Source organism: Hakea prostrata, chromosome 8, assembly GCF_041222555.1.
Source record: "Hakea prostrata isolate BN-2017 chromosome 8, UWA_Hpros_2, whole genome shotgun sequence".
Taxonomy (NCBI): Eukaryota; Viridiplantae; Streptophyta; class Magnoliopsida; order Proteales; family Proteaceae; genus Hakea; species Hakea prostrata.
Window position 1 is genome coordinate 1,524,429 of NC_142607.1, and position 25,999 is coordinate 1,550,427.

Genomic DNA, 25,999 nt, shown 5'->3' on the forward strand with positions numbered 1-25,999 from the left:
CATAAATTCATGATTTTGCTTTCTTTGTGAAATTTTTTTCAAATCAGATCCTAGTTTTCCTTGAAATAGCCATGTGTTAAAATAACAAAACAATCTTCGGAAAGAATCGTATAACAAAATTTATGACCTCACATCATTTTTGAAAATATTGTTTTTAAAGTTATCTTATGAATTTTTTACATGGCACCCACTATTATTGGGTAATGTCTATCTATTATTATGGCATAAATTAATAGCATCCATTTTTAAAAGTATAGTTCATCCAGAGTTAAGATTTTCTATTAAGTGGGAGTGTAAAATGGCATAAATGTTCTTTGTGCAGTAAAATGACTTAAATGTTTTTATTTAATAATCCAAACCTTACGTGGATAGTCCCTATCCCTTGCGGAAAACTACCCACCTCAATTGGAAATCACCACACCACCTCCCTACTAGCAACATTGCCTACCTCCATTTCTCTCTGGAGTTGCTGTGATTAGAAGTTTTGACGAATATGTAGTGCTTGTGGAGATTATTCTTTGTTTTGGTCATCGTTTTTGACCTAGAAATTGAGTAATGAACTGTGTTTGTAGCTAAAACCTGGGGGTTTTCGAGGTGTTTTTCTAAAGGTTTAGGTATCGAAGATTTGGAGAGAGATCAAGGGATCAAAGATATACTAGTGAAGAGAGCTTTAATGGGACCTCACCGGAGAACTAGTTTTTCTAGAGGTTCAAGACCTCTAATTTTCGGTCAACAATTTGGGGAGGAATATTGCCCATGAGATGGTTGTTGGACACAATGAGCTCTCTGAGCTTTGGCAGCAAGACGATAGCTGAAGATAGAGATTTTTTGAGGTCTCGGGATTCCAGGACGATTCGAGTAACTCGAAGAACCGGTGGCGAATCCATGGAGGTTACTATCTGGCAATAGATACCTATGGTATCATAACAAGGATTTCCTAAGTTAGAAATACCAAGTTGAGTTGGGAAACCCAACCTAGTTCGAAGCTTAGTGAATGCATGGAAATCTAGAGTGGTGAGAGCAAAATTAACATTGATTTTTTTTTTTTTTTTATAGTAAAAGAAGTTTTTATGAAAAACTTAAGCAACACAGTTACTACATACACGCATACTATAGTTTGTATGAGCTAAATTAGCTATGCATGCAAATGTTTTTTGGAGGGTAGGGGACTTAAACATGGTAATATGGGTCTTAATACAATCTTTTAGAACAAGCAACAAAGGTATAAGATTTAGGGGCCATTTTAAAGTCTTCATCTCAGGGTAAAAGTTGGCTAAGTTTTCTTCATTGCACCAAATCTCCTTTAGTTCGACTTTGTGTTGATCCGCAACCTTGAGTCCTTCTAGTATCCCCTGTATTGTGGCATGTACCTTTGTCCCTTTGTTGATAATTCCTTTATTTAGATGTTGTATTTTCCCATTCCATATGATCCCTACACTCCACGCCGCCGTGTCTAGTTCTGGATTGCATACGCCTGCACATAGTAACATGGGTAAATGACAAGTATTATTGTAATTGCAGATGCAGATAGTTGTGCTTTCATGAGTCCTTTCTACAATCTGTTGTGTATGGGTTGGATCCGCCCTTTGAAATTGTTCGAGATGGAGCTCCTTGATCCATTTAGAAGTTGCTTGAAGTATATTTTCACAATTTGGCCCTTTCTTCGAGAAAGTAGCGTTGTTCCTTTCCTTCCATAGAAAGTAGCATGTGATGATGAAGACTGACATTGTCCAATTTGTTGTTGCTTTATCCATTCCCCATACTCGAGTCATAGTTTCACATAGGTCGAGAATGGATTCTAATTGTGCTGTGATATTTTCTGTTCCGAGTCCCAACAGTCCTGCAGCCCATACTCTTTTGGTCCATTCACAAGAAATGAATAAGTGCCAATAAGTTTCATTGGTCTGGTTGCACAGTCTACACAGTGGTGAAGTGTTCATCCAAGGTGTTAATGTTGTGGCTAGAGGCAACCCTTTATTTAATAATCTCCAGAAGAAGACCTTAAACTTCGGGTGTATTGGTAATTTCCACAGAAGTTTCCACCATGTCTTGCTCCCCATAATATTTGTGGTTGGACTCATATTCTGTAGTGCTTCTCCAGGCAATTTGGTTGTTAGGACCCTGCTAGAAGCCACAAGTGAGATCCAGGTATCTTGTCCTGTGGTTAGTGATAACTCTATTAAATAGAGTTTAGATTGATAACTTTTATATTTGAGATGGCTTGATTTATGAGTATTTTGTCTTTGTTTTAGTGATAGTATTCATTAGGTGTTGTCTTATTTAGTCTTAACATGTTGCATTTTGTTTAGTTCATTATTGTCACCATTACATGAATTTCCCTTCTTTTTATGGATGAATTTGACTGTTTCTCTTTCTCTTGAAAATGTAGGTGAAGATTCATAATAGAAGAACCTGTCCTCTAACTTTGTTGTAGAGTTGTTGCTGCATTGCTACAACAACGGAGCAGAATATTCTCAGATCCAATTCAAATGGAATTGACCAAAAAGGGCTAACTTAAGTGGACAAAATTCTTGTAAATACATGATGGTTTTCAGCCCTTGATCTCAGGAGGAAAGTTCTAATCCTATGGCCAGAATCTAACCTATGATTGAAGACATTTATGGAAGAAAGAGAAGAGAGGCAAAGAGAGAAGAGGAGAGATATTGGGCTAAGGTGGGGAATAGAGACTCGGCTGAGAGGAAGGAGGTAGAGAACCAATGCTGGAGCTCTTGTGAAAGCAAGGAGCTGCTGGAGTTGTTGATTTGCTGGAGAAGAAAGCTGGAGCTCATGTGGAAGTATTGAAGCCTTAGTTTCTTCTTATTTTTATAACTCTATCTTCTTACTTTCTAGTCTCATGTCAACTATACTTGGTTTTATGCATTTGAATTCTGTTATGGGCTAAATCTTAGCTGTGTTGGGATGATAGTAGTACCTAAACCTGAATTTTGATATGTAACTAATCATATGTTCTTTAGTTTTATTGCAATCCACTTTATTGTTAATGAATTCAGCATGTTATATTGACTAATTTCAGTTCTTGACTGATCTTTCTTGAATGAATGTTATGATTTCATTAATTGGAAAATTAATGAAGTCTAGGTGTTTGTTGAATTGTGTGAGTTAGCATCATCTTTAATTAGGTTGTGTTAATTAGTAGGTTGGGTAGGAATACCCAATTACCTCACATTACCATTGATTGGATTGGGTTTAAATTGCATTCTTAATTCAATTCTTCATAGGAATATGCAGATGTTGATTTAGGATGCTAGCTTATGTGTATTGGAAAATATCATATTGCCATTCATTCCAAGTTCTTGATTTATCTTGGGGTTGTAGTATTGCTTTAGTATTTGTGTTATAAAATTTAGGGGAAGGGAAACTTGATTCCTAACACACTTGTCACTCATTAAGTTTATTCCATTGCTTAATCTACATTTTAGTTCCTTAGTTTTCTTTACCTGTCATTTGGTTATTTAGTTAGTTAATCACCAATCAACCTTGTTAATTTCATTTAAATCAATTTTACTTTTACATTGAAAGTTAAGGATATAATTCTCCGTGGGATCGATACTTTACTTATCATTTATTACTTGATTGCGATACGTATAGTTGCGTAATATCTTGAGATACAAGCAACAGTTAGCATTAAGTCAGGAGAGAGAGAGAAAGATGGATAGAGTACTCCCTGTTTCTGAAGGCCTGTGAGTTGATTACGCTCTCTACTAATTAGTTGATTGGCCAGGGACCTAACTGCGGATCCCCTACAAGATGATTTGTGGTGGTTGTAATCCATGGGTCAAACCAGAAAGAAGTGTTTTTCCCATTGTTCACCCGTCTCATCACCAGCTGTTGTAGGGTTGGTAGAATGGCACATATACTGTTCCACATCCACGATCCTTTCTTCTTTTTTGTTTTCGGATCAAATGGAGATGTTTTTGGGAAGTATTTTGCCTTCAAAACCCTGGCCCACAAGGACTCTTCTTCTACTAACATTCTCCACCCTTGTTTGAGCAGTAATGCTTCGTTCATGTTGGCACTTTTTTTGAACCCCATACCTCCTTGGTCTTTTGGTTTACAACATTGATTCCATGAGATAAGAGTCAGATGCTTTTTCTTTGCCGGGTTTCCAAGCCAGAAACGTTGGTAGATAGAGTCAATTTGGGACCACAGAGTTTGTGGGAATTTGAGGCATTGGATGTGGTAGATGGATTGTGGTTGAATGACTGATTTGATTAGGACTTCCCTTCCTACAAAAGAGAGATTAGATGCTTTCCACATGGATAATTTTCTCGTCATTCTATCCAAGATAAATTGGAGATTCTTTACTTTTGATCTCCCATGGAATAAGTTTGTACCAAGGTACATAGCATCTTTTCTCATTTCACTTATTCGATAATCCCCCAAAAGCGCGGCCTTTTTCTCCCTCGGCACATTTCACTTATTTGCAAATTGATCTCTTGTCCTATGAGATCAGAAAAGATTTCCATTGCTGCTTTAATTGCAAGCACATCTTCCTTTTCAGCTCGACAAAAGAGAAACGTATCATCTGCAAAAAATAGATGAGAAATTTCTGGGGCAATTCTGGCCACTTTTATTCCTTGGAACATGTTGAGTTGCCTATATTCAGCAAGAAGTCTTGAGAACACTTCCATGATGATTAGGAACAGGTATGGGCTAAGGGGACACCCTTGACGTAGCCTCCTCATAGCTGAAAACCAGTGGTAGGGAGATCCATTAAGCTTGATTGAGAAAGAAGCAGAGCTAATTAGGGATTGAATCATCCTTGTCCAGTGAGAGTCAAATCCCCAAGAAGACATAAGCTTTGTTAGGATTCCCCACTCCACTTTATCATAGGCCTTGGACATATCTAGTTTAAGAGCCAAAAAACCTTTCTTTGATTTTGTTTTTCCCATGAAGTGAAAGATTTCTTGCGCCACCATGATATTATCCGTGAACAGACGATTGGGAACAAAAGATGCCTGGCATGGGGATATAACATCAGGTAGGATTGGCCTTAACCTTCATGCAAGGAGTTTTGCAAGGATTTTGTAGGATACATTGCATAGGCTGATTGGTTTGTAATCCGAAACAATCGAAGGTTGTTCTATCTTGGGTATGAAGCAGAGGAGGGTGTGATTTGTTCCTGGGGGTAGAACTGGATTAATAAAGAAGTCAATGACAAACTTGATTACATCGGTCTTTATTAAATCCCAGTGCTTGTGGTAGAAAAAAGCATTGAACCCATCCATACCCGGTGCTTTGTGAGGGGCTAAGGAGAACACTATTTGTTTGATTTCCTCAGGGTGTGGGATGGAAGAATTTCCTTGAAGCTGATGATGATCAGAGATAGATGGTGATACGGAAGATTCCTACCCGGCCTGGTCTAACCAGGATGGGGCTCCACATGCTAGTTAATCGGGACAGATGTCGATCATCCATGACCAAAAGCGTAACATACGCCACATATATAGCAATCATCCTTGATATAGAAGGTCAACTCAGTAGCTGATTGAATGGGACCAACGACAAGGAAGCATGATCCTAGGAGAAACAATAGCTATTGTCGGGCTAACTTACCAAATACATAAAAGGTAACACTTACAATATAAAATCATAGACATACCCCTCTGGTAAGCATCCAATACACTCTGAGTATAATCTTGTGTAGCTTTTGTGAGAGACCTCACTCTATTCATTATCTGACTTTGCCATCGGAGGCGGCTGCTCGGCACACAAGCTGGCCCGCATCTAACCTTTCTTGCAGGACTCATCGACCCGGATAAGAGAGGAGGCTCAGTCGGATCCATAAGTATAATTGATCCGCATCAGTTTGGCGCCGTCTGTGGGAACGACGAAATCTTCAAGTCATGCCAAGACGAGGAGGAAATAATGGATGTTCCCGAATAGAAAATGCTGGCGGGAATTAGATTCCCGAAGATCAAACACATCAAGACGATGGAGTCCACTCAACCCGAGTGGAACAGGATCCTCCCAAGGAGAACCTGGTCGTTGAAAATCCAAACGGGCAAGGCACATCCCGAGGCCCTCAAGGGTATGCTACGGCAGCAGATATGGACGAGCTCCGCAAGGGAATGATCGAGATGCAAGGGGTGTTGCGGGGCTTGGTCCATCAAGTTGGAGTTGAGCAAGGACCAAGGCATAACACTCAGACAAGAAGGCTACTGAGAGCCTTCCAAAATGCAAGAAGATCCCGGCCAAGAGGGAGGATCCTGAAAGGAAGACCTGACGAAGGTCAAAGGTCCAGTCTGCTAGTCCCGACCATCGTCAAAGAAGCCGAGGAGAAAGTCATCCTCAATCAACCCGATCGAGGGTCTCAGTTGCCCGAACTCAATCCATAAATGAAAACAGCGCTGAATCAGGCGGGAATGGAGTTAGGCAAAATAGCCTTCAGACGAGGATGACAGAGGTCGAGCGCAAATTGGAGGATCTCGATCGCGACGAGGATTTGGACGTGGTTGATTGAGAACCATTCTTAGATGAGATCATGAATTTACCTCTTCTTCAGAATTTCATTATGCCTACCTTTACTCCATTCGAAGGAAAAACGAACCCGAAGGAGCATATCAGTTATTTCAAGTCAATAATGACTGTTCTAGGTCGGGAAGATGAGCTACTCTGCAGAACGTTCCCAGCCTCGTTGAAGGGCCCGACCATTAAGTGGTTTAGTGGTCTTCAACCCGGATCCATCCATAACTTCAGGGAACTTGCCAGAAAATTCATAGCGTGGTTTAGAAGTGCGATCGGAAGCAAGAAGACGTCTGATAGCTTATTCGCTATAAGGCAAGGGCGGAATGAATCCATTTGGGATTTCCTGAAACGTTTCGATGAAGTAACCATTGAGATTGAGAATTTTGATGATCAGGTGGCGTACAACGCACTTTGGAATGGCATTACACATCAGGGACTTTTGGAAGTCTTACTAACAGATAAGCCCAAAACATACGGGACATTGTTACGTAAGTGTCAAAAACAAGCCAGTGTTTTTAAGGCAATAATTTGAATCAGGTCAATCCCGGTCATCTTGCACCTTCCATAAGGACTTGCACCTTTTTTAAGGTAATAAATTGAATCGGGTCCATCCCGGTCATCTTGCACCTTCCATAAGGACTTGCACCTTTTTTAAGGTAATAAATTGAATCGGGTCCATCCTTGTCATCTTGCACCTTCCATATGGACTTGCACCTTTTTTAAGGTAATAATTTGAATCGGGTCCATCCTGGTCAACTTACACCTTCCTTAAGGACTTGCACATTTTTTAAGGTAATAATTTGAATCGGGTCTATCTCGGTCATCTTGCACCTTCCATAAGGACTTGCACCTTTTTTAATGTAATAATTTGAATCGGGTCCATCCCGGTCAACTTGCACCTTCCTTAAGGACTTGCACATTTTTTAAGGTAATAATTTGAATCGGGTCCATCCCGGTTAACTTGCACATTCCTTAAGGACTTGCACCTTTTTTAAGGTAATAATTTGAATCGGGTCCATCTCGGTCAACTTGCACCTTCCTTAAGGACTTGCACATTTTTTAAGGTAATAATTTGAATCGGGTCCATCCCGGTCAACTTGCACCTTCCTTAAGGACTTGCACATTTTTTAAGGTAATAATTTGAATCGGTCCATCTCGGTCAACTTGCACCTTCCTTAAGGACTTGCACATTTTTTAAAGATAATAATTTGAATCAGGTCCATCCCGGTCAACTTTCACCTTCCTTAAGGACTTGCACCTTTTTTAAGGTAATAATTTGAATCGGGTTCATCCCGGTCATCTTGCACCTTCCTTAAGGACTTGCACCTTTTTTAATGCAATAATTTGAATCGGGTCAATCCGGTCAACTTACACCTTCCTTAAGGACTTGCACTTTTTTTAAGGTAAAAATTTGAATTGGGTCCATCCCGATCAACTTGCACCTTCATTAAGGACTTGCACCTTTTTTAAGGTAATAATTTGAATTGGGTCCATTCCGGTCAACTTACACCTTCCTTGAGGACTTGCACCTTTTTTAAGGTAATAATTTGAATCGGGTCCATCCCGGTCATCTTGCACATTCCTTAAGGACTTGCACATTTTTTAAGGCAATAATTTGAATCGGGTTAATCCCGATCAACTTGCACCTTCCTTAAGGTCTTGCACTTTTTAATATTCCTTTCTATCCTGCACGATGCAAACAACGTCCGGGATAGGGGGCTTGTGATACGGAAGATTCCTACCCGACCTGGTCTGACCAGGATGGGGCTCCACATGTTAGTTAATCGGGACAGATGCTGATCATCCATGACCAAAAGCGTAACATATGCCACACATATAGCAATCATTCTTGATATTGAAGGTCAACTCAGCAACTGATTGAATGGGAACAACGACAAGGAAGCATGATCCTAGGAGAAACAATAGCCCTTGTTGGGCTAACTTACCAAATACATAAAAGGTAACACTTACAATATAAAAGCATAGACATACCCCTCCGGTAAGCATCCAATACACTCTGAGTATAATCTTGTGTAGCTTTTGCACGAGACCTCACTCTGTTCATTATATGACTTTGCCATCGGAGGCGGCTGCCCGGCACACAAGCCGGCCCACATCTAACCTTTCTTGCAGGACTCATCGTCCCGGATACGAGAGGAGGCTTAGTCGGATCCAGAAGTATAATTGATCTGCATCAGATGGAAAAAGGCTTTCAACAAATTCAGGATCAAGGGGGTTCGAAGAGACAAAGAGATTTTGCATGAAAATGGGGAATAAGGGAAGGCATTGATTAAGCTGTAGCTAGTTTCTCTCTCGATTGGAGATGTTGGGTTCACAAAAGTGAAATTTGATGATTATAGGTGGAAGATCAAGAAAGTTTAACATATCTATTTCAGGCAATTGAAATGAACTATCAATGAAATTGAGATGGGGTAATTAAATGGGTGAGCGTCAGTATGGAGCGTGTGTGGTAGTCTTTGGTGGTGGTGGATGGCTTCCGGAGATGGATAGGAAGAAGATGGGTGTATAAGGGTTGGGTATGAGAAGGTATTAAAAAGGGATGGTTAAGTCATTTTACTGTCCTAAGGGCATATAGATCATTTTATATCTCACTTAGCATAAAATCCTAAATGCGGGTAATTGTAATTTTGAAGTAGGTGTTGCGTAAAAACTCTTATATTTAAAAAAAAATGTCACATTCTTGAGAATTACAATAATCCAAAGATTCCAAACACAATGAAAAGCTTCCTCCACCATTCCGCGACATTCTAATATGTCAAATTTTAGAAGGGATGACTGGGTGGTTTCTCATGGATTCCATTTTTGTTGATCAAAACATAAAAGGATCACGTGCCAGGAAGTTCCAAACCATACTATCTTGGGCATAGTGGCATTAGATGGCTTTCATTGCTTTCAGCCTTTCACGTTACCACAATCGTCTTGCACATTTCGTGATTCGCAAGGTGGGGAGACCGGAAACCAAGAGGTGAATTTGCATAGGATGAGGTCAATGGGATTCCATTTCTCTAAAGTGTCGTCAACTAGAGTTAAGAGGGTGAGACTCTTTCCTGCTCTTCTAGTTCGTTTTCCCTTATCAAAGCCATGAAAAGAGACTTTGGTCATTTAGGGGTTGTATGGTAACCATTCTGGCACACTAATTCTGTGCCATTTGCCCGTTTTGGCACAGAAGTGACCAGAATCATGTATGGTAATCCGGTTCGAATTTTTTGTGCTGGTTCAGCAAATGTGTGCTAAACCAGGCAATGGGCACACTTTTGGATTGTGTCAGAGAAGCTCCAATTTGGAGCTTCTCTGGCACAGAAGTCATTCTTTACCATTTTGCGGGGCACAAATGAAGCCGTGACGCTGTTTAGGGTTATCGATGTAATTTCACGATAACCCTAAACAGCTCCTCAAAGCTCCTCCAACCTCCTCATCACTCTCGTCTCTCTGCACTCTGCTTGTCGTCGTCTCTCAACGGTCATCTCTCAACGGCACTTTGGTAGCCCTAGATAAGCCCTCTCGTCTCTCTCTCTCTCTCTTGTCTCCGTCCATCTCTCGCCTCTCGTCGTGTCTCTCTCTGCTCTCTCTCGTCTCGCCGCACTCGCTTTTTCTATCTCACAAGGGTCATCTCTCAACGGTTGCCCTAGATTAGCCCCTCTCGTCTCTATCTCGTCTCTCTCGTGTCTCGTCCATCTCTCGACTGCTGTCGTCTCTCTCGCTCTCTCTCGTGTCTCCGTCCCTCCATCAACGGCATTTTGGCTTTGTATCGTCTCGCTTAAGAATCGGGTTCTTTGGACTCTCTCAAGTTTGTTTGCTTGCTTTGTATTGGAGGTTGAAGAAGAGCATCAACCGATTTCGCGAGAGGAGCCATCAAACGATTTCGCCGTAAGAGGAGCCCTTGCATCCGTGATCGCCCTCGCCCGTGGTATGTTTTTTGCCGTAATTTATCGAACTCTCCAAGTAATTTATCGAACTCGCAGATAGATTTAGATCGACCAAACTTAGTAGAATACTTACCCCCCGATTCCATCCAAGAATCTCAAGAGAAGCTTCGCTTGTAATTGTTTCCACCTTTTCCTTCCATCTTCTTCTTCCAACAATGCTTTTCTCATATATAGTCTCTTTCGTCTCTCTCTGCTCCCTCTCGGGTCTCGTATTGTCCGGAAGCCGTAAAGAAGAAAAAAAGAAACAGGGTGAGTGAAGGAGTGTAGCACATCATCTCTAGCGGTGCAAAGTGCTTTAGGGTAGCTCGGACAGATACATATTATATGCAGCAAAGCACCTCATGCGAGATGCAACCCATGATGGCAGCCTATAACCCCAAAGCAACGTCACCACCGATCACATTCAACTATTCTCTCAACTCTTCCCGTCTCTCGCTTTCTCATTTTTCCCCCTCCAATACTTCGTAAGTTGCTAGTGGAAGTTCGTATTTTGGTTTTCTCACAACCCTCTCCCCTCTTTACATGTGTTCATAAGCTTTGTTTCGTAGTATCCGGGTAATGATGTTCCTTAGCTTGTTCAAATGTTTTCTTCTTGTTCATTCATTTTCTCGTTGCTCTATGCTTCTATTTTTCATTTCTCCGAACCGGGTTTGAGCTTCTATTTTCGTACATAGAAATATGGATGCGTTTTGAGGGTCCGTAGCTCTTCCTATTGGTTCTTATGTGTGATTATTTATTTGTATTATTAGGATGTTGATGGATGAAGTAGAACCTCTTCTCTCCATGCTTTGTCGATTATATTCCTTATTTGTTTATTTTATTTTTCTCGCTTGATCTCTTTACCGAGAGGATATTCTACTTTTTATGTTTACATAATAGAATGATGGAGGACGAGGTGAAAAATAGGATTGTGGGTTACCTTCCCTCATAATTTTATTCTATGTTTATTTGTTGATACCAAAAGCGGATTGGATCTCTGTCTTTGATGCTTCTTTACTTAATAATTCTGATTTATGTGCATTCTCTCGCATCTCGTGCCTTGTTTTTCTTCTTTCTCTCGGATGCTTGTTTTGGGGTGTGTGTGTAAGTTGGAAGTTGTTTGCAACTTCGCTACCGCTTTGATGAACTTCCAAACTTAGTAGAATACTTACTCCCTGATTCCATCCAAGAATCTCAAGAGAAGCTTCGCTTGTATGTACTGACCTTTTCCTTCCATCTTCTTCTATTTCATAGTCGTTATTTCTTTGTATTTATTTGATTGTTTTTTCGAATACGGTGATCGGGCGTGATTTCCTTCCATCTTCTTCGCTTGTATTTCGCTTGTGTCACTCGAGTCCTTGTCGCCGCAAGCCGGCCGTCTGCAACCCAGTTCTTGGGGAGAGTCCGAAGCAGCAATACAAGTTTCTCCTCTGAGAAGGTGAGTGATTTGGGATTTTTAAGAAAATAAAAAACCTTCTGCGTGGTTTCCAATTTTCCTCTTCTGTAATACAAGTTTCTCCTCTGAGAAGGTGACTTCTTCTTCTTCATCCTCATTTTCTCTAGAACCATCTGCTAATCAAGTGCATCATGATAAACATATTGATTTAGTATTGAAAGCTTGATGGTGTTGCTGCATAGAATAGAATTTCCATTTTAACTACTGACTTCCTTTGTATCTCCACTAGTTGAAGGGTTTTTCCTGGGTGGTCACCTATTTTTAGGTTTGATATAGCCAAGTTGTCATTCCTGCTCATTTCTTAAGCCATAAAAACTAAAATATGCTAAAACAAAATCCAACATGGTAGTTTTTATTCATCTGATATTTTCTTAAAAGATTCATACATTAGTTGGTATTAGCCCTTAGATGTTGAAAACTCGGAAAGTCAGAGACTGTGATCATCATTTGGTGCACTTCTTGGCTGATGGGCTAGCGTTAAACCTTGGCCTTGTCACTTGTGGACGAAGAGTAGAAAACCCCTTTTCCCTTCTCCTTTTTAATTGATGCTTTGCTACGGTTTCTCGGATTCCATTGTAGTAGTAACTCTTTCAAGCAACCCATGAAATAAAAAACATGCCCAAAGATCTATTTATGGCTCTAATGGTCTAGTTTCAAGAATTTGGAAGGTTTCGTAGTGTGTCTCACAATGCAAAAACCCCAATTCAGGTTTGGAAAGAAGAAGAAAAGAAAGAGAAAAAAAAAAGGTTCAAGTAATGAATACCCTTGGTTATTAGAATTTTGTCCGTGTTGGAGTCAGTCTTCCGACTATATAAATTATGGTTCCTTTATATCATCTTTTATATGCGGTTCTTGCCACTTGAATGGCTCTCATGAAGGGGGTGGCTGGGATTAAGGTATCAATGAAGAAAGGAACAAAATATTTTAAACAAGAGGGAAGCCGGAAAGCGATCTGTGACGAAGGCTTTCCGGGTTCCCTACGCTTTTTTTTTTTCTTGTGGGGTTGGGGTTGAGAAGGGATTGGGGTTCGGTTTTTGGTGCAAATGGCGGGACTCGATTCTTGAATCGAAAAAGCCAACTTGTTTCGGCAAATGGCCAACCGTAGGCTTTCCGGGTTCCTCGTGTCATCCTATTCACCCGAATATCAGCAATTTCTTTCGTATTATATTAACCTCCCCGTTAGAATCTATTCCTTTGTATTTTTAAAATTCGGAAAGTTGCAGGAAACTACCAAAAATATTAAGTTCCATACCGATAAAGGATTTTTATTCCCTTCATATGGATCCGAACTGTAGTTTGATTTTGTTGTCTCTATTTATTTGGTTTACATTTGCAGGTGTTTTTGTTGGACTAGAGAGATAATAATCTGTTTCCCTATTTGCGGGCATTATACTTGATTACATATTACACTTGTCTAGAATATTGCCAGTATACATTTCATAGTTACTCTTAAGGGTGATGCTAGTTGCTACATTGTCATCATTATTGTGTTTTTCTTTGTTAATTTTCCTGCTTTTCTTCGCATTACTTGCAACCCTTGGATGATGTAACCACTATGTTGATCGTTGAGTACCTCGGAATGCATTTCTGGTTTAATAAATTCTGCTTATTGATGCCATGGTCATGAAACCGCATCATTATTCATCAACTAGGGGCTTAACAACTTGTCGACAATTGTTTGCTTGGACATGACTTGCTAATGAGTTTGACAAGCCATCTCGGCTGCTAGAAAGGCCCTCTCTATTTGGTGCTAGAAGAATTTTTCCATGTTCTTTGATTAACTTAATTAAGTTGATGTTGCTAGAATTAATTAAAATTTTCCATGTTCTTTTGTGGATCTCTAGCTCAATTGGTAGAGCACTTGGAACATGAACATGTTTCAAGAGATGGTGGTTCAAATCCACCAAGGTTCTTTTGATTCAATGATGAACTAGGATTTAAAAAAAAAGTGATAAATTAGGATCTAACCACACTGATTTTATGTGAGCACTTGTGTATGAATTGAACCAGTATATTTACGTATTTTAAATTATTTTATATTTATCTTTTTAAATATTTTATTAAAAAAATGTGCCCATTTTGGCACAGAAGTAGTATATAACATACAAGATTCTATGCCAAGTTGGGCCAGAGAAACGTGCCCATCTGTGTCCAACCATACAAGATTATGGCAACGATTCTGTGCCAAATTTGCCCACTTCAGCACAGAAGCATAAAAAGTGGATTCTGTGCTGAAGTGAGAATTTTGGCACAGAATGGTTACCATACAACCCCTTACTCGACGGATAGAAGATTTTGGATCTGTTTGACAAGTCATCGAGAAATAGTGTCGGGTGGTTAGGAACCTGACTGTTCAGCAGAGAGGTCACGGGTTCAACTCCTACCAGCGGCATATGTAATATCCCTATCCCTATATATAGAAATCACCTTTGTACCCAAAAAAAAAGTTTGGGGTGTTTCTTACTTTGAGAAAAAAGGAAAAATATTGTTCAAAAATCATTTGATAATAGTATGTTATTTGGGGTATTTTTTGCAACATAAATTGAAATTTAGGAATATTTCTTGTCGATAAATTTTAGGCTCGACGATCAATTATTGTGGTGTCTATTTTTCAAACAAAAGTTGGGGGCGCTGAGTTTAAGTGAAAAATGTTAAATAGTTTTAGGGAGGGATGTTCATAGAATTTAGTATCTTAAACATAAGTATTCTTCTAAAACCCTCTTATACCACGATAGAACTCTTCCATTCATTGCTTCTTCAAACTTAACGATGCTGATCATTCAATTATTCATCTTCTCCATCTCCGGTGGCAAAGTTCCTCTTCATCTTCTCTATATTCGGTGAAACCCTGGACCTTGTCTTTGCGGAATGGGTTATTGTTCTTTGTCTTCTCTTCTCTACCTCTGGTTACTACAACAAAACATTACCAATATTTTTTTTGCTTTCACTATGCAAGTTTTATCAATTGCGTATAGATTTTTTTTGCTTTCATAAACACTTTGAACTGTGTTCAATATTTCACACTACAATAGGATGTCTTAGGATTCATCTCTATTCACACTTCTTTAATTTCGCTTTGCTTATGTTTCTTCTTGCATTTATTCATTCATGATTGTTTTTGCTAAGCAAATAATACCAATGATAGATTGATACAAATGCAAGTAAAAAGGAGAGGAGACCCAAAGAATTTTGATAACGGAGTTCGGTTCCAAAACCTAAATATGTGGAGCTCAATCCACCAACCATTACAAGATTGTATATAGATACCTTATCAGATACTTGGGAACCACGAAGAATCAATCAAGACTAGCCATGGAGAGCATCCAACAATGCACAACCGAGAGAGAATAACTAGAGAAAAGGGAGAAACCCTAGCTTGTGAATCGTGAGCCTAAAACCCCAAATACAACTCATAGAATTATAAAATGAACCAAGGGCTAAACAGGATATACTATGGTCCAACCCAAAGGAGTTGGTGCCCATTGGGTACAAAACAACAAGTAAACCAAGGGCAAAATGACAAATTGGCCCTCTCAATGCTCCCCCTCTATTTGCAATGCTAGACTCCTTTCGTAGTGAACTTTGCTCCACTCCATTGCTTATGTACTTGCAAAACAAAAGAACAAAAAAAAAAGAAGACAGCAGCAGCTAGACTATAATGCTTGTTGGCCTAATCAAAGGGACTAGTGTGAAGAATAGAGCCCTCTAGACTAAAATGCTTTGCTGACATAACCAAAGGGATCAGTGCGAAGCATGGACCCCATGTATTTCATGTCCCCTGGTCACATGTGATTGTATATTATTTTCAAAAATCAAACTACAACAAGTCACACACCTAAAGGCATGCATTGAGATGTATTGTCATGCAAATGGGCTGAAAATTAATTTGGGGAAGTCAAGTATCACTTTTAGCTCTAACACTCTAATGAGGCTTAGAAGGTACCAAGGTTCAAGGTGTAGTATGGGTAGGGTCCCTCTAAATATCTGGGGCTTCTCATAGAATTTGGAGTCTCCAATGTTGCTTTGTTTGGAGACAGTAGGGAGGAATTTTATAAAGGGATGCAAGGGTGGAAGCAAAGGTTGCTTTGTCAAGCTAATCGAGAAATTCTTATCAAGTTGGTGGCAAGCACCATATTTTTGTTTGTAGCATCTCATTTTCCATTGCTTTGCTCACACCATGATTAGGTAAAAAAGACAGTTTCAAATTTATATCGGGGTCAACAATGAGAAGCACATAAGGTGCATTGGATCTCGTGGACTAGGCTTTGTAAAACAAAGAGAAAGGGGGTCTTGCTTTTAGAGACCATTTGTTGCACAACAGAGCATTACAGACAAAGGTGTCATGGAGGTTATGGGAGAAAGACACCTTGTAGGCAAGATTTATGGAAGCAATCTACTTTCAAAACTCTTCACTAATGGAGGAGATAGGCTCAGGTACTAGGCCCTCATGGGCTTGGAGAAGTATAATGCAAGGTAGGGGGTGTTATTTAGGGCCTGTTTGGTTACTTGAGTCTGTAGATGTCAAAAATTTAGAGATTTCAAATCTACAGACTCCAAATCTCTAGAGTCATGGCTCGTAAAATTAACTGTTTGGTTAGTTTGAATTTTTGGAATGAAATTTCTAAATTTATCCCAAAAAAATATTTATTGAATTATGGTTCAAATCTTTAGCACTTTGATAGTATGGGTGAAATCTCTGGATTTCACCTCATACCCATAAATCTACAGATTCACGTTTTTAGTGTAAAAATGTGAATCTCTAGATTTCATGAATCTAGAGATTCACACAACCAAACAGGTAAAAATCTCCCATTTGTGAATCCAGAGATTTGAAATCTTTGGATTCGCGTAACCAAACATGCCCTTAAAGGTTTGTTATTCGTGGTTGGAAATGGAAGTAAAACAGACATATGGAATGGTGGTTTGGTGTCGACATTGGCAAATTTTAGAATTTAAAGTCAACCAAGAATCCAAGGTCAAGTGAGATGGGTATTGGATTTAATAGACAAGGTTTTACATACATGGAAAGTTGACTTCTTACAACAACTCTTCTCTCCACTGGAAGTAAATCAAATTAAGCCCAACTTTCAAGTGAGGATTGCATATTAGTTACAAATTGGAGAGAGCGGAAGAATCAAAGTGTAGACTCTTCCTCAAGAATTAATCCGAAAGACGTGGTAACCAAAACAACTTGGAAAAGGGTGTGGGGATGTCAAACTCTATTGAAAAATAAATCCTTTGTATGCAAGGTTTTAATTGGAGCGGTGGCCAATAGGGAAAGCTTGAGGAGAAGAAAAATGTTGGTAGATCATACTTGTAGAGTATCTGGGGAGGAATCTATAGATCACAATTCTGTTGCAATGTCCTTATGCGTTGCAGCTTGGTATGGATCTAACCTTTCATATGTAGAAATCTACACTTGTGGAGCTGCTCAACAATTGGGATAGGATGAGGTTCAGTTTAGGGGCTGAAGGAACTAAGGTGTTAAATCTATGTTTCTCCTTGTATTGGAACTTGCGGCTAGTAAGGAATAATGAGATGTTCAACAAGCTTACATGTCACCAGTTGAAGTGTTCCAAAATGCCTAGAAGGCCTTTAGTGAATTTCTGTAGAACACAAGAAAAGGGGGAGGAGGAGACGACACTCACCTTCAGGTGAGTAAGAGATGGGAGCCACCACCATAAGGGGGGATTGAAGTTAATTGCAGTGCATCATTTCATGGTGAATATGGGGAAGGAGGGTAGGGGGTCATTGTGAGGAATAGTCTAGGAGAGCCAATATTTCATGTCTTTGAACCTTTCACGGCATTTTCAGTGTTGGTGTGTGAAGCTCTAGCCTTGCGTGTAGTGAGGGTGGCAACAATTGAGGAGGGGTACTCGCGGTGTTTGTTTAAATAAGACAATGCTGAGTCTATGTACTACGGTAGGGCGATATATCACCCAATTCCCATATTTAATAAAGTCTTATTCAGGTTTTCATCGATTTTTTGTTCAATTTCTGCCAAAGTGATGTAGGACCTCTATAGGCTCCGGGGGCGTTGCCCCCACACTCCGTCCGTTCACTGGGGAGTGGGACCTGTGTCTGTCGACAACAAAATGTGAAGCATGAACCATACTCAACATAATTGTATAATGAATTGTAAACTTTACTACATCTATTCACTAGTTGTGCATTGTGTTATCTTTGCATTGTTTACATTAGTTTATATAAATTTTCCAAACTTTTATCAAAAACTTTAGATTAAATGATGTTTCAGGCAAAAAATAATATTTCCAATATGTTTATTGGTCTCAAATTACACTACACATACACGTCAAATTTCTGGTCAAAATTTTGGCTACACAGACCGACATGTGAAACCTTGTTTCTACCAAGTTAAAAAAAAAAAGAGAAAGTCTTTCTACTTTCGAAAAATGAAAGTTCAGGATTTCAATGAGCGGCAGAAAATGAAACGGGGCGAGTTCCCGCCTCTTTCCTCTCGCAAGAGAAGAAGAATCGTCGTGTCGAAGGCGGGATTCTTGTATCTGAAAACCATCGACGCTGTTCCTCTGGTTTCCGCCTCTCCTTGTCAATCTATCTGTCTACGCTCCGACCGGGTCTACACAATCGGCCGGCATAGTCAGTCTTGTGAGATCGTCTTTCAGGATCGTCGAATCAGCAAGCGACATTGCCAGATTTTGTTCGATACATCTGCGCACAAGATTTTCATTCTCGACGGATGCTTCTTCCCTCCTCCTTGCAGCCATGATCTCAATGAGGTTAAAAAAATATTTCAATCCTTGTCACAGGATAAATGGGCTCAGGAGTCTTTCGCCGTTGCCCCTTCTTCCAATGGTGTCTTCGTCAATGGTCTCAGACTTGCCAAAGGCTCAGTCGTGGAGGTTTCGGTTGGTGACGAGGTCTCCCTTGCCTGTGTTAACCAATTCAATCCCAGTTGTTTTGGGATTAAGACTGGGTTTGTCTTGGAAAGAGTTGTTTTCACTGAGGAGGAGGAGAAGAAGCAGCAGGAGGAGGAGGAGGATGATAATATCGGCCGCCGTGCCGGTGGGGATGCAATCGCACTTGCACGCGAAACTCACGTGTGCGGATATAATGCTCTTAACGGATCGAGGAGTCGAGACGTTCTTGGCAGGGCCGTTTCGCTCTTAGAACACTGCAGGCAGATATTACGAAGTGTGGACCCAATCAAATATATCCTGGAATCTTCTCTCTCCCACAAGGAGGATTGCAGTGGAAATAAAGTTCCATGTTCGCAACCAGACGACACATTGGAAATTCCGTTGCCTTCGAAGCCTGACAATCGTACACGTGGAACTATCTCCCATTCACAAGCATTTCTCCTCCGTAACTCCGATGGTGCTGCAGCGGCTGTCTCGGTGAATGCACTGGATGGAAGCACAAGGAACGCAGAGGTGAGTTCAGTTATACTTCACGTGGAGAAAATAAATGCTACTTCAATTGTCCATCTGCCTAACTTTGTTTCTACTCCTTTGCAGGAATTAGGGGATGCTGGAATTTCTGCCAGGAAAATTATTTCCACTTCTAAACTGAATGCTTTATCCTCAAATCCTCACGGCGAAGCACATCATGCTGACGGTGGTTCTCATACAGAGAAACATATGAGCATTAAATCAGCAGGGAAGAGATTCTATTTGAACCGCCTTGAGTCTGTCAACTACAGTACAATGGACCAGCAAACTGTGGTTTCTTTGCCCGAGCTTCTACATCCTATCGAAAGCCTTTCACGCATATTTATTGCAACATTTACCACTGATGTTTCCTGGTACATGAAGTTCTGTACCCTTTGTGATTTTTCTTGGAGCTGTTACATTTCTTGCACATGTCTGTAACATGCATCCATCACTATTATACTGATACCACATTATTTATAGCAGCTTAGTTATGGTGCCATGCCATCATATTGGTACTCGTCTATCTCTATTTATTTAATTCCTAGTCTGATTCAGGCGTGAGTCAAGTTTTTTTTTATATAGAAGCTAAATACGTATGCCATGTATGCTTATGTGCTTACTACACTGTCGACTACCTAATACTTGTAACAGTTCCAATGGTAGTAATATTCTAAATTGCTTCATGGTCGTGAATTCTTGTGATTTTCTAGTTGTCTTGTCGCGCTTTATGTTCAAACTGTTTTATAGAATCTTTCTCTAAGGAAAAGGGAAAATCTAAATTTTAAATGAATCCTCATTCTCTCCATGGTTGAGGTTCCATTTGGGTTCCAGAACCTTTAATTATAAGTTAACACTATTTTGAACAAGCACTTTTATGTCTTTGATACTGAAATGCTGTCTCTCTTGCAAATATAATGTTAAACCATGATATTTGTGACATTTCAGAAAATTGATGCATCTTCTACCAATAGAGACCATTCAGCTATTTGCTTCCAGGGTGAGCTTTGCTTGGAACGCCAATTGAGAGACTGATGGATTAATGGCTGTACCTAAGCAAGTGGCTGAGAGCAAATGGTTGGGAATTGGCACCATCAATGTACTTCTAATATTCAGTTGGGGTTCAGGTTTATTCAAGACATGGCTGGCCACTGGAAAGTGTAAGATGAAAGGGGGTTATTTGTTTAACAAGATATCATGGCAGATAAACATGGTTGAACCCCGTGTATCTTGACCATTATCTCTGCAGGTACTGCATTTTGTCAGAGCCTTATTTAGACGGACCATATGTACATCTGACATATTTTTATAGTAAAATCTTACCGTGTTGGTAGTGCCTCATAAGCTATGGAGTGATCAACTTAAACATGGTCATTTTTATAAGTTGATGCCAACATACCAGTTGAACATTATGGATTATGGGGTTTTATGTAGTGTTTCTATTGTTGATTGGTCTCAGTTGTAATTGTGTCTGACCATTTCTGTCCTTTCCTGTAATTTCCCATATATTAAGTTATAAGTGGATGGACCTTCCTCAGAGTATGTAATTCTTTTCCAAAGCCTACAATTAGCACTAGGTGATGCAGATCCATCACTAACACAGGATAGGAGTAGGTCTAGGGTTGGGTTCTATACATGCTGCTTTTGATCCCATGGGTTTCCTGTGTAATAGGTCCCCTTTAAGGGTCTAAAGCAGGGGTGTTTATGTTGGGTACAATCATCTTGTTTTGATATGTAGATACTTGTATTATAGAGAAAATTTCATTGATGGCATTCTCCTAGAACCCCCTTATAGAGGGAGGAGACTCCTACAAGGAAAGCATACCTTCCTAACCAGTATACCTAATAGGAAAACAATCTTAGTTACTATCCCTAATAAACATGTGCTTCCGTTAAATCGTGTTTCTATTGTTGATTGGTTTCAGTTGTAATTGTGTCAGACCATTTCTGTCCCTTCCTGTAATTTTCCATATATTAAGTTATAAGTGGATGGACCTTCCTCACAGTATGTAATTCTTTTCCAAAGCCTACGATTAGCACTAGGTGATGCAGATCCATCACTAACACAGGATTGCTTAATTTGCTTTATTAGGAGTAGGTCTGGGGTTGGGTTCTATAAATGTTGCTTTTGATCCCATGGGTTTCCTGTGTAATAGGTCCGCTTTAAGGGTCTAAAGCAGGGGTGTTTATGTTGGGTATGATCATCTTGATTTGATATATAGATGCTGGTATTATAGATAAAACTTCATTGATGGCATTCTCCTAGAACCCCCTTATAGGAGGGAGGAGACTCCTACAAGGAAAGTATACCTTCCTAACCAGTATACCTAATAGGAAAACAATCTTAGTTACTATCCGTAATAAACATGTGCTTCCGTATCCTTCTTGATTTAACTCCTCAAGCTCTACAGGGAATGCTCGAGGTCCCCATTGGAGCTGATGTTGTCCTAGCTGCATTCCTGCCATGTAGTTTGTCGTTGGTTCAGTTCTCTCCAAACAAGCAGAAATTCTTTGTCATGTAGCAATGATGCCAGCTGCAGAAATTTTCCTTTTACAGCCTGCACTCCTGATGGCCCATGGGTATTTTGTTGGTTATATGTATTGCCACTTTTGAGTCTGATCTAATAGAACTGAAGCCTTCTTGAAAACAGATTTCAACTCTCTCAACATAGCTTGGTTTCCATTGATAATACTGCCAGCTCCTCCCACTTTCTTTCAAATGCCATAAAAAATCTTCTTGTTATTGATTTGACTATTTCTCCAAAAGTTGCTTCCCAACTAGCTAGGGCTCAATCACAATCTAATGCCTTCATATATGAAGGAGGCCTGATCCGGGAATATGCTTGAGACACCGTGACTTTCCATTCTACTTGAATGTTCCACTTGTCAGCAATTTAACTAGCCTGAGTATTTCTTTCACAAGGAATATGGATAGCCCCATGCTGGAAAATAACATCCTCAATGGTTGCCATCACTTGCTCCTTTGTTCTCCTTATTTCTAAATATTCGGTAGTTTCTCTCAGTCCGAAGGTGCTAAATTGTTGCACAAAAGCTAGCTTTGCCACCACTCCAAATTTCTCCTTTGGGCTGAAGATATCTTATCCAAAGGGCGACCTTATGCATCCTTAGCATTGCCTCTCTTATTCATAATCTTTGTAAAGATGCAGCTCCATACCAAGTAATGAATTACAGTGGAATTAGAGATGATCCCTGCTTTCTATTCCTGCCCAGCATGAACAACAATTTACAATTTTGCTGCAGAGGGATTTTCCTTCTGATCAACTTATCTCTAGTAGGAAGGGCATCCCTAAGATTTTTCCAATATGTAGAAGAGTGTTTAAGAATATTATCTGCAAACAACACTGCTTTCCACCATTCTATTTTTTGTGCTTTTTTGCTGTATGGATTCTTAGGCTGACTTGGTAGGTAGTGAAGAGACTTGTAGCTGTCCCTTTCCACACCACTAAGTCTGGTTGATCCTGGATAAGTCTCTCTGCCAAAGGTATAACTCCATATTGTCATTAAACTGGCTGAATGCCCTGTACTTTCTCCACCCATCATCAGTTAAGGGCTTGTCCACCATCTCTTTCCTTTGAGAGCCTGCATCAATTTTGATGATGTTCTCGTATCTTTTAAGTGGTAAACCTTTGGGTTGCCAACTATCCAATCACTTGTGAGTGAGTCTTTTTCCATTTCCAATAAAGCTATGAACAAGAGGCTCTGTCTATCTCTGTATTTCAGCACTTCCTTGAATCCCATGAGTAGTTTTGGATGGGTTTCACTGTCCAGATAGACTCCTGTTCAAGATACTGTCTTTTTTAGAAGCAATCCACCAAATTTGCTTGTGAATCCTTGTCATGTTCATTTCCTTGATGTGGTGAACCCCTAGCCCTCCCTCTTGCTTTGGGTTGCATGTTGCATCCCAAGCCAATAGATGCATCGTCCTTGAGTACAAAATTAGCTTCTATGCTGGAGTATTGTTATTCTTAGATTGAACTGGTTTTACTGGTTTGAACCACTGGTTAATTTAAGTTATTGGAATATTCTTGATTTAGATCTGACAATAAAGGGCCTTTTTTTTCTTAGAATACAACCTAGGGTGGATACATGTATCGATTGGTCCTTCATTAGCTGGGTTTACCTTTTAATTGGCTAACTTCAGGGACCTAAAACAAAAGTTATATGTATTGAGTACGAAAATTTATATGCTCAATTTATGTTAAATCTTTTAATTAAGTCAATTAATCCATTGGTTCGATTACATTTCGGTTGCTTTAAATCTCTGGTCCAATTTAAGCCTGTCAGATTTGAGAAACTTGAGCAAAAAGGGAGACATATAAACAGAGATGAAGGAGAAAAGGTGAAAGAGAAGAAGAAAGAGAGGAGGGAGAGTTGCATGAAATGTAGCACTCCATCTCATTTAGTCATAAAGTTCGAGGTCTCGTGAGATAGGATACAAGGCAGAACCAAAATAGTTCAAAATCTCGGCCGAGATCTTGAACCAAGGCTGAGATTTTGGTTGAGCCACACCTTTAAAAATTGCCGACGCAACTTCTTTCCCATCACTAGTTCTGGTATTTTTTGCCGGATTTTTCACCGGAAACTTGTTCGGATCTCTACCTAGGCTTCATCAACAAGGTGTTTAGCTCATCTATAACAAAGATCTATTAATCTTGAATCAAATCTTGAAGCAAGGTGAGTGTTCTTCCCAAACTTGTGTCATTGATTACTCTTGTAATCTCCTGATGCAACTTGAAAGTACATTGATGTTGTAATGTGAAATTTTGAACAACTAAACGTGTTTGATGCATTATTTGACTTTAAACCTTTATTTTCATTTACATCAAGTAATGGTTGTGTATTCTATGTTTTATAAGTCTACATGTACACTCCTTGACTCCTTTAATGTATCGATTTCAAAGTTAAAGCCGAGTCGGAACTTGTGTATATACATATTTTCTCACAAAACTAGGCCACCACTATGTTTAGAAGGCCTAAAATAGGCAAAATACCAAATTTCAGACCAAATTGAGCCCTAATACCCACCAAGATGGGATCGAGTTGGCTCAAGTTGAGGTGAGATTTTTTACCAAATCTTGGCTGAAATCTTGTGAGATCTTGGTTTTTTGAGGGACCAAGATCCTTGTTGAGGTTGAGATCTCAATTCATGCATGCAGTTGCTTTATTATAATCAAAAGGAAATCCATCCATCCAAATATCAGTAGTAGAAGCTAATCTCTTAAGTATTACTTGGTACTCCAGCTACAAGGAAAAAGGAAATGAACAAAAATTTAAAGATTAGAAAGGCATTTGGGTCAAAGTTGTCGGTCTTACCTATGTGCATTCCCATGGTACACAAGGGTTATATACCTTTCCTTACACAACAATTGTTAACACTCCCCCTCAAGCTAGTGCATATAAATCTCCAATGTGTAGCTTGCAACAACTACTCTTGAAGGTAGGGCGAGAAAGGGCTTGGTGAAGAGATCACCAAGTTGCTTTCTAGATGGAACAAAGGGTGATGTGAACACAGATTGACCCCCCTGGCTGAACTCTAAAGTGGGCACCAAGGCCCACCCCAGCAAGCTGGCTGAACCCTGTTGCAGAGGTATTTTGGGTATGTCAGATCCTATTTTACTGATGGAATCTAAATTCCAGAATTCTAGCCTTATGAGAAGAGTCCCAATCCATTTTAATTTCTTATTTGAGTTGTGATTGAGTTGGTTCGGATAAGATAAAATTCTTTTACAAGTAGGGTTCATTAGTTTGCTTTTGATAAGAATTTGTCTTTATTAGTGGTTGTATACTTGTGATTTACTTAGGTAAGGAGTCTTCCTTGAAGAAGGACTCTTATAGATAAGTCAGCCTCGTATTTCAAGGAGAATTTTTTTTATTTAGGTGGTAGTTAAGTTGGTCTCTAAATCTTAGTTGAGTCTCACAATGAATTAAGTTCTTATTCTTGTAAGGCTATAAAAAAGCCTCATTGCTCATTGTAATTCTCAAGTCTAATTATTGAATAAAATGGAGTTTGAGTTAAGGATCATGGTTCCTTGTTGAGGGGCCATGGTGAGTAATTAAGAATTTTGTTCAATTACGGAAAACCAATTTGGGTTTATGTTGGGAAGATCTACAACAGAGGCCATGTACCTAATTAGGAGACTTATGGAAAGGTATAGAGAGGAAAGACCTTCATATGGTATTTATTGACCTAGAAAAGCTTATGATGGAGTTCCTACAATGTTAATTTGGCAAGTACTAGAGAAAAGAAGTGTTGCAAGTAAATATGTAGACATAGTTTTTTTTTTGATGAATAAATAATTAAATTAAAGCAAAAGGAATACAAGGTCTTTAAGAAGAAGACCGGAGAGAAGAACTAAGACCCCAGTAGACAACAATGAGCCTGATCCTTGGGGTATCATTGACCGGTGGGTGGGGGATAGCTACCAATCTAGAAGAAACATCAAAGTAGATGGCATTCCAAATCTGGTCAAACGAGCGAGATTTGGAAGTCCATATCCGGAGATTGCGCTCCCACCAAAGGTGGTGGACTAGGGCACAAAACACTAGCTTACCAATCTGATCGCAAATGGAAGAGCCTAAAAAATTTCTCAAAATCCAAGACCAATCTCGACCAAACCCGAAGGAACGTCTCGAACAGGGCCATATGAAGGAGAGGGCTTTTCCCTAGATAGATCTGGAGAAAGGGCAGCAAAAGAAGA

The 25,999-nt window shown here is 39.7% G+C and overlaps 1 protein-coding gene across 1 annotated transcript in view; it reads left to right on the top strand.

Annotated features, from left to right (window-relative positions):
* Window positions 1-18,292: 18,292 nt before the first annotated feature.
* Window positions 18,293-25,999, top strand: part of LOC149006173 (forkhead-associated domain-containing protein / FHA domain-containing protein) — a 67,349-nt gene continuing 59,642 nt past the window's right edge. Inside the window, exons 1-2 of the mRNA XM_089164525.1 lie at window positions 18,293-19,283; window positions 19,368-19,654. Coding sequence (XP_089020651.1) covers window positions 18,318-19,283; window positions 19,368-19,654 — 1,253 coding nt within the window. The 5' untranslated portion in view covers window positions 18,293-18,317. The remainder of the gene's footprint in view (window positions 19,284-19,367; window positions 19,655-25,999) is intronic.